Source organism: Theropithecus gelada, chromosome 4, assembly GCF_003255815.1.
Source record: "Theropithecus gelada isolate Dixy chromosome 4, Tgel_1.0, whole genome shotgun sequence".
In the NCBI taxonomy this organism is placed as follows: Eukaryota; Metazoa; Chordata; class Mammalia; order Primates; family Cercopithecidae; genus Theropithecus; species Theropithecus gelada.
In genome coordinates, this window is record NC_037671.1 from 39,783,394 (window position 1) to 39,792,838 (window position 9,445).

Genomic DNA, 9,445 nt, shown 5'->3' on the forward strand with positions numbered 1-9,445 from the left:
TAGGTGAGAGAGCGAGACTTTATCATAAATAAATAAATAAATAAATAAATAAATAAAATGTATTTAGACCAGGCATGGTGGCTCACGCCTGTAATCCCAGCACTTTGGGAGGCCGAGGCAGGTGGATCACTTCGGGCCAGGAGCTTGAGACTGGCCTGGCCAACGTGGTGAAACTGTCTGACAAGAGAATTGCTTGAACCCAGGAGGTGGAAGTTGCAGTGAGCCAAGATCGTGCCACTGCACTCCAGCCTGGGTGATACAGTGAGACTCTGTCTCAAAAAAAAAAAAAAATTAAAATTAAAAAAAAAATATATATATATATGTATGTATGTATATTTCCCTTTCATTTTTGAAGGATATTTTCTTGGGTATGGAATTTGAGGTTGATGTTTTTTCTCTTAGCACTTTAAAGATATGATTCCATGGTTCTCTGCCTCCCTTGTTTCTGATTAAAAGTCAGCCATTATTCCTGTTGTTTTCCTGTATGTCATGTGTCTTTTTCCTCTCCGGCTGCTTTTAATATTTTATCTGTTATTTTTAGTATATCAACCTTGATACAATTATATGTGGTTTTCTTTGTATTTATTCTGCTTGGGGTTCACTGACCTTGGATCCCTGGATTGATTTCATTCAACACTTCAGGAAATTTCTTGGCCATTAGTTTGTCAATATGTTGTTTTATTCTTTTGTTTTTTTTTTCGAGATGGAGTCTCGCTCTGTTGTCCAGGCTGGAGTGCAGTGGTGCAGTCTCGGCTCACTGCAGCCTCCTCCTCTGGGGTTCAAGTGATTCACTGTTTCAGCCTCCCGAGTAGTTGGGATTACAGGCGCCCACCACCATGCCTGGCTAGTTTTTGTGTTTTTAGTAGAGACAGAATTTCGCCATGTTGGTCAGGCTGGTCTGAAACTCCTGACTTCAGATGATCCGCCAGCCTTAGCCTCCCAGAGTGCTGGGATTACAGGCGTGAGCCACCACACCCGGCCTAATGTATTGTTTTATTCTTTCCTCTGCTTCTGGAACTCCAATTATGTTTATGTTAAGCAGTTTGCTATTGTCCCCAATACCTAGATGATCCTTTTTTTTTTTTTTTTTTCACTTTTTTTCCTCTTTTATGTTTCAGTTTGGGTTTCTGTTGACATGTCTATCCTCAAGTTCACTGGTTCTTTCCTCTACTATGTTCAGTCTGCCAATCCCAGCAAAATAATTACTCATCTCGAACATATTTTCATTTCTAGAATTTCTATTTGCCTTTAAAAAATACAGTTCCTATATCTTTGCTGAAAATCTTCACCTTTTTATATATGTTATTCACCCTTTCCAATAGATCTTTTAACATGTTTATCACAGTTATCTTAAAGGCCCCATCTGAGAATTCCAACATTTGGACCATCTCTGGGTCTTATTCTGTTGGCCTATTTTCCCTCTTGTCAATGGGTAGCATTTTCTTGCTTCATCATATGCCTCATAATTTTTTATTAAATGCCAGACATTGTATGTAAAGAACAGTGAAGACTAAAGTAGAAAGGGTGGCTGTTACTATACATGGGTCAAGTAAGCTTAGTCTATAGTTGAACCGAGCCTGGGCTTTGAGTGAGCTCACCTCTACTCTCAGATGATTTAAGGGTGGGATTAGAAGCTTCCTTTTAGTAGGACTTGGGATCTAAGAACTGAGTGACTCGGTTTTCCTGTTCTACCCTCATCCTTCAGTAAGCCCCACATAACTGCACTGTGGGGTAGGGGTGTGGGTTTCTTTCTCAACTCTCCAGCTCCTTCACCAAACGTAGATGGCCACTGCTCCAGTTTAACCCCTCTGTCCTGATGTCAGTTACCTGTCTTTTTTGGTAATCCTGAGATCAAACAATTTTTTTTTTCTTCTAGCCACTGTGGTCTGCAGATCAAAGCTCTGGCAAAAATCCATGCCTTTGTTCAAGACACGTGAGTGTTGCCCACTTTTCAGAAACCACCTGTTTCAAGGGAAGATCTTGCTTTGCTCCTCCCCCCAAGCTGGTTGTTTTTCTCATTTCAACAAACATTTTAAAACACCTACTGTTATCTCATACTCTGCTATGGTCTCTGAAGGATGCCAGAGAAGCATATGACATGAACCTTGTCCCCAAATACTTTACACTGTCTTTGGGCAGATAAGAGTAACCCAGGAAAAGGATACAGGAAAGTTTATTAACAGTGCATCAGAGGGTGTACAGTGGCATAGCACAAATAGAATACATAATGTTCAGGGGACACAGAGTAAAGAGTGATCAAGAGAGGAGAAGTAGGACTGATCAGAGAAACCTCTGGTAGGGGGTGAACATAAGCTAATTCAGCCTTGTAGGGCATGGTGACATCCGCTGGGACGGGTTTAGTATGGCCTGTGTCAGCAGAAGAGGAGCTAGAACATGTTGACGGGTGACTGAAAAGGGGTGTCAGAGAGGACCCTGGCATCCAGGTGGTCTGGAGGGCACTTTCTCCTTTCCCACTGTGATGAGAAGGGCAGGTAATCCCATTTCATGTATGTTTGAGCTCCTGTCTTCAAAAGGAGAGCCTTGCATGTGTTGTAATCACGCTGGGCCAGTGGCAGCATAGTGTCTGTGTGTACACTCACATGTTCATTCATTCAGGCCTCCTCTCTGTGGGATGTGAGGGGTGCACAGGGGGCACTTCTGTGCGTCTTAGAGATTTTATTCACTAACTGGCTTCATATTCCCAGGACACTGAGTGAGCCTCGACAGGCAGAGATCCGGAAGGAGTGCCTCCGACTCTGGGGGGTGAGTGTCTCCCCCAGCCCATTGCTGCTTCGGGGCAGGGAAGCCGTAGAGAAGAATGGGGTTAACTCCCAATCCTGTCACCTTAGGGTCTCTCCGCATCCAAAAATACATGCTACCCTCACAGTATCCCAGAGGTTGACATCTCAGCATTGCTGGTAGTTACCTCCTTGGCCCTTTCACTGCAGGTTTGACCCTGCAGCTGGGTCAGAAAGGACTAAGGGGTGGGGTGTGGGGAGGTGGACTGGCATCAGTTTTGCAACTGGTGGCCCCATGTAGCAGCACTGACCACAGAGAGCCCCAGAGAAAGGGCAGTAGCCTTTGGGGTGCATTGCCACAGGGTCTGAAAGGGAGCAGTGAGTCCACCTCCATCCCTGTCAGCCTAGCCTCCTTTGTTGTGTGCCATTCCTCCTCCCCAGTCTGACCCTATCCTCCACCTGCGTACACTTATACACAGCCTCGGTCAAACAGGCATTTGAAAGTCAAGGCTCTTTGCTGTCTTATTTCAGATCCCAGACCAGGCTCGTGTGGCTCCTTCTTCCTCTGACCCCAAGTCAAAGTTCTTTGAGCTAATCCAGGTAAGACTGGTATCTGTGGTGGAAATAAAAAGTTAGAGATCTGTCTCTAGATGTGGATAGTATCACTGAGGCCCCAAATGCATGGCCTCCAGAGGGTTTGTGCAGATGCCCCTCATGGATTCTAAGGGGCAGAGCTAAGGCTGCCACAGTGGGGAACCTTTGGTATAGGGTGTTGAATTCCCCAAGAGCAGAGTCAGGCCAATGGAAGATTCTCATCTTCAGTGCCTGTGCTCAGCATTCCTGCTACCCAAAGGGTGGTTCTGGCTGTGTCACCCTGGCAAGTTCAGGGTCCTGTGGGATTTGCCTACAAAAGAGACATAGAGTGTAGGATGATCTTAGACAAGGGAGCTGGGCATAGGGTGAAGGGAGCTGCCAGGGAAGCCCACAGCAGGGTTGGCCTAACCCCAGCTTCTTAGTCTTATTTCTGGTGACCTGGTCCTCAGAGTTCTTTTGCCCTGTTTCTTCCTACCACTCAACCTCCAGCTTTTACCTGGGCCTCATTTAAATCTGGCCCAGATCATGGGCAATTGTGCTGGTTTTGTGGGGGTCAGGGAGTAGAGACCGAGGTTCAAGACGCCCTCAAAAGAATAGTATGTGTACAATTTTCTAAATGGGGTAAAGAGATCACTAAACTGTTCTCAAACCAACTGCTGGAGAATCCTTGCTTTTAGTTTTATTGAAGGGGCAGCTTTTATATTCTGGTGACATTTTCTTATAGGTCTGGTAAATTGATCTGTACCTGGGGACTCAGTGTTCTTTACTTTTCCAGCCTCTCCTAATAGGTCCTACAGGAACATTCCAAGCAGATGGAAATAGATCCCATTTAGTGCACAGTTAGGTAGAGAAGGGGGTGCAGGGGAGCATATTTCAGAGAGCCAATGCTTCCTGTCCCTTGCCTTGTCGAGCCTGCCCCCAGCCCATATAGGCACCCATACTGTCCCTTCCCCCAACCTGACAGTGTTTTCTCTGACTCGTGGCTGCAGGGCACTGAGATTGACATCTTCAGCTACAAGCCCACACTGCTCACCTCTAAAACCCTGGAGAAGATCCGCCCTGTGTTTGACTACCGCTGCATGGTGTCTGGCAGTGAGCAGAAGTTCCTCATTGGCTTGGGGGTAAGTCTGCAGCTGGCTTCCTGCCCAGCTTGGGATGGTGGATTTGCCCTTTGTGGGAATCTGGACTGCTGCCTGCCACACTTGGTACATGTTCTCTTGGCACTAAGTAGCTGTTGCTTTAACTCTAGTGAAGGTATTTCTTGAAACTTTATTTCCTTTCTTCCTCTGAGTTTGCCAAGTGTCATTCATTCATTCTTTCATTTGTTTCTTCAACTCTGTGCATTGCTAAAGGGAACACTGCCGCTTTTCTTGTGATACAGAGCTTCCTAGGCTAGCAGCGTGGTCAGCAGGCTAATCTGGCTTGAGTCCATGCAGCCATTCCTTTGCAACACCACCATCACCCCATGCCATCCCCCGTCTTGCAAAGATACTCCCTGTCCCTACCCTGGGCCCCCTGGAGTCTACAATGAGGTGAGGGAGAGCCTTGGCAAGCTCTTTATCTTACTTAACTGTTGGCAAGCTCTTTATCTTACTTAACTGGGTAAAGTCATTGCTTTTTCCTTCAACTCTTGACTTGTGTTTCTATATAATTTGATCCTGTCTTCCTCAGTTACTTCTTTTGTGTCCTCTCACACTTTGTCTTTTTCTCATTTTACTTACTCTCTCCTTCTCTGCTCTCTGGACTCTTCACCAGACCCACCTTAGACATACACGAAATTGGATCTTTTTTGAGGGCCACTAATTATGGACTTAGGTCTTTTGAGTGGTGCCCTGCGCCTGTTCCAAGGCTGAGCCAGATCTCTGCTTCTCTTCTGCAGAGGCACTGGAGAACACTACTATCATTATCACTAAAGTATAATGGATTTTATTTCTCATAGACATTTTCTTCTGACATTTCCCAGTCCCATCAGTTTATAGCTGCCAACTAAAAGCTCTTTTGAGAAGTAAGCCTTTTATCCTTCGATGTCCATGCCTTCCTTACCTGACTGTTTCTCTCTGCCTATAGAAATCCCAGATCTACACGTGGGATGGCCGCCAGTCAGACCGCTGGATCAAGCTAGACCTGAAGACAGAGCTGCCCCGGGACACTCTGCTATCTGTGGAAATTGTGCATGAGCTGAAAGGGGAGGTCAGAGATGGTTCTGCTCAAGTGTTGGCCCTGCAGCTAGGGGACTAGGGAGCTGCTGAACCTGGCCTTTTGCCCTGAGTTAACTTGGTTACATTGTGTGGTGGCTGACAGGGCCGAAGGCTGGGCTAAGGGTTTATAATGACTCTTCTCCCGGAGCAGTTGCTCTAAGCCACAGTGGTTCAGGTAAGGAGGAGCGCAGTCTCTGTGCATCAGAGGAGACCTCGATTGTCTCTGTGCATTGAGGGCCCTACTGAGTCTACGGGGTATTTTTTAGCAGCTGATTTAGTTTTTGACCAGAGATCCCTTGGGAAAGAAGAGACTTGTTATTTCTCAGGAGCCATGAGTATGAAATCTATATGGTAACATTCAGCACAGTCAGTAGGAACAGTTGGCAAGGGGTGTAAGCCAGATCCTGGCTGGAGTGCCATGGCAGCAACATCACTGGGTTTGAGGTTCAAGGGGCCTCATCACCCAATGCCTTGGATCTTACCCTGCTCAGAAGCCCAGGCCAGTTGTTCTGAGAAGCAGCTGGGAGGGAGACAAGAGAAATATCCCGCATTTAGAGCCCTACCTTTCCCCTGGCTATAGGCGGAATGGAGCCAGCATGCCATGGTGGGGGTTAGTGGGGCCTGAAGGCTGACGCCTGGCAGATTGGGCAGTGTACTTACTTATCCTTCTAGGGGAAGGCCCAGCGGAAGATCAGTGCCATCCACATCCTCGATGTCCTTGTGCTGAATGGCACCGATGTTCGGGAGCAGCACTTTAACCAGCGGTCTGACCTGGGCCCCAGGGTAGGGAGGGTGGGGGTAGGCCAGGGCAGCTTGGGAGGACAGCAGCCTCCTGTGGTGTGGCCCCTCACCCAGGCCTTCTCTGCTTGTCCACATCCTGAGTTTCCCTCTCCCACCCACTGGGTGGTCCCAAAGTCAGGGTGAGAATTGGTGTTGCCACTTCAGAGTTGGCTAGGGCTTGGGCCCTGGTTATCAGAGATACCAGCACACTCCATTTTGCCACAGCTGCTCAGGTTGAGGTATTTAAGGTTGAGCAAGAGGGTGACCTTGTGGGAAGATGGGTACTCCTTGGAAGAAATATCCTGTGCTTGAGTGGTCCCATTTAAGTTGCTTCATCTGAGTGGGTGCACTGTGGTGTCCATGCTTTGGGGTGACAGGGCAGACACATACAATAAAGATGATACTTGAAGTTCTAGTGGAGGTGACTGAGCACAGCTGAAGGCATACTTCAGGAAAACCAACCGACATAGTGAAATTAGAGGTCAGAATCCACAGGGGTGGGGCATGAATAAAGACGTCGGTGGAGAAGGGCAGGGCGGGCATCCTGGGGGACATGGGTGCTGCCTCTTGGAGCAGTCTTGCCACAGATACAGAAAGTTCTCTGACTGGAGCTGTGAAAATGCCCTGGGGGTAGGGGTGCTGGTGGAGGCATCCTTGGCTTGCCTCTGAGAGAGACTGTTTGGATTGTAGAATTCAGCTTGCCGAGAAATTTGTGAAAGCCGTTTCCAAGCCCAGTCGGCCTGACATGAATCCCATCAGGTGAGCGTGTGGTCCCTCCCCTCCATGCTTCTTTCTGGCTAGTACCTGCTGCTCCTGTCCAGTGAGGGATGGGAGGGCTGAGTGGAGGGCACTAGGCAAGTTGGTGTTAGAGACAAGACCATTCTTGCTGAGAAGTTTGTTTGAGGGCGCTAAGTAGGTGACTTGCCCCAGAGCATCTCCCCATCCTGCCTGGCAGTGGGTGAACTTCATTCCGAGAGGTTAAGGCATCCTTGTTGTTAAGATGCACATGCTTCTGAAAGTGCCAGCCCACCTCATGAATCACCCGTTCCCACTTGAGCATTGTTAGCACGTCACCTGGCCTTTTTATTTTTTTTTTCAGGTAAGAAATGGGTGCTGAGGGAATGGGAATTTTGAACATGAAAAAGAGAAGAATGGTTTGAGGGAATGGGACCCCCAGTGCTGAGGGAGAAGGCCAGGGTTGTTGTAATGTTAGATAGTGGGAAAGTTCCAGGACCCTGAGAGGGAAAGGAGGAAGAGAACAGTCAGGAGGAGACAGATGGGGGACACACTTTTCCAGGGTAGGCTGAGGTCTGAGGTTATTGCCAAAGGGTACTGCTTAGCCCTGCTCTTGCGGGCTTCATGTGGCTGGAGACTGAGGTATCTTGTTTACACTTTATCCACATTATTTTTGTTCTTTTTAACATAAATTTACTTAGTTAAAATTAAATTCAGTATTGAGAATGCACTTTATAGGTGGCATGTGAAAGTCTCAAAGGAATTTCTGTCTGCACTTTAAAATGTCCTGTCTGCTAGGTCCTGAAAGACAGCTCCCAGGGGGAACCTTGCCTTCATTGCTTGTGGTTTGATTGCTGGATTTCTGGGAACCTTCCCCACTAGCAGTTCCAAAGACATGTTCAGGGCCCCCAAGAGCTGAGCGTGGGCATCAAACAGGAGCCCTGCATCCTTGTTAGGGTTTCCCCACCCTCTGTGGATAATAGGACTATTAGGACTGTTTAGCAGTAACTTGTTACGGAAGGCCTAAAATCCATGTGGACAGACCTGGGCAAGAGCCTACTCCTTGGTTTTCTCCCCTCCGGTGATGGTGAAGATGACTTGGGGGTGAGAATGCTGAGAGAGACATCTTTGTCTGCCAGACTTTTCTTCCTCTTTCTCCCTCCTGTCTTCCAGTATCCGTAGTTTCACTCCCGAGTTGCCCTGACACAGGCCTGAGGAGCTGCTTGGCAGCTCTGAAACCCAGGGCTTGTCTGTGTAGAACAGCCACAGGGCAGGCTCAGTGTCCTTGCTGCCGGTGGGCTGGGTGGTTTCAGGGAGGGCCTGGGGCAGAAGCCAAGGTCAGGTGCAGTCTCCTGCCTCCCAGCTGCCTCCTGGATGAGAATGTCCCCCAGGAGGCCTTTGTCTCTGTCCCTCTACCCGCAGGGTGAAGGAGGTGTACAGACTGGAAGAGATGGAGAAGATTTTTGTCAGGTGAGTGACTTGACCGGTGAAGCTCAGATTCAAGAGGAGGTGGGGGTGTGGCCGTGTCCTGGAGTCATCCTCCGTTTCGTAGAGATGGGTCAGGGGTGGGGTGGTGAGCTGGCTCCAGTGGTCCCCTCACCTCACCTGCCTCTCTGCAGCACCGCTGCAGTCAAGAGCCCCCCGGCTGAGAGCTGCTTCAGCATCCTATCAGGAGGGAGCCGGGTGGGCTGTGTCAGGCAGAAATACGGGCTCATTGATGCTGTCACAGTTACGATGGGCCCTGCGAGGGGCAGAGCAGCAAGCTGCTGGAAATACCATAAATCCCAGCTCCCGGTGCTGAGAGAAATTGAGTCTGGAGGGGTAGAAGGGGCATAAATGCGTCCTCATATTCTTAGTGGTGTGCGGGTGCTCACCGATCTCAGTCTCCTGGGTGTGCTTATGTGGAGGTTACATTAACGCTTTAGTGGCCACAGTATTGCCATGGGCACCCATGGTATCAGATCTCACCCTTACTGGTGTTACCCTGAAATCCTCCAAGCAGCAGTGACACAGCAGGGTCATTTGTTACTCCCCTGCCTCCACTGCCTGAGTAGGAATTCAGGACCTGAATTCTAAACTCAGCATGGCCACCCACTCACTTGGCTCTGTGCCTCAGTTTCGTCTTAAGTCAAACCAGGATCAGATACTACAGTTGGGGTGATTTTATTAGAGACTAATTTTATCAGCCAGGGCCTTTTCTCTCTCTCATGTACATACCTTCTTGGGGAAGTCAGGTTGGAGATGAAGATCATCAAGGGCTCCAGTGGCACCCCAAAGCTCAGCTACACAGGGCGTGATGACCGGCACTTTGTACCCATGGGCCTCTACATCGTCAGGACAGTGAATGGTGGGTGAGGAGGGACTGTTCCCGCCATCCCCTCCCCTCTCCCCTCTCCCCAC

General features: G+C 48.6%; 1 protein-coding gene across 1 annotated transcript in view; it reads left to right on the forward strand.

Annotated features, from left to right (window-relative positions):
• The window catches only part of CMTR1 (cap methyltransferase 1), a 48,370-nt gene that overhangs the window by 35,989 nt on the left and 2,936 nt on the right, over window positions 1–9,445 (forward strand). Inside the window, exons 14-22 of the mRNA XM_025382283.1 lie at window positions 1,877–1,933; window positions 2,706–2,763; window positions 3,270–3,338; window positions 4,322–4,453; window positions 5,400–5,522; window positions 6,203–6,294; window positions 7,001–7,069; window positions 8,468–8,515; window positions 9,280–9,392. Of these exons, the coding sequence (XP_025238068.1) occupies window positions 1,877–1,933; window positions 2,706–2,763; window positions 3,270–3,338; window positions 4,322–4,453; window positions 5,400–5,522; window positions 6,203–6,294; window positions 7,001–7,069; window positions 8,468–8,515; window positions 9,280–9,392 (761 nt within the window). The remainder of the gene's footprint in view (window positions 1–1,876; window positions 1,934–2,705; window positions 2,764–3,269; window positions 3,339–4,321; window positions 4,454–5,399; window positions 5,523–6,202; window positions 6,295–7,000; window positions 7,070–8,467; window positions 8,516–9,279; window positions 9,393–9,445) is intronic.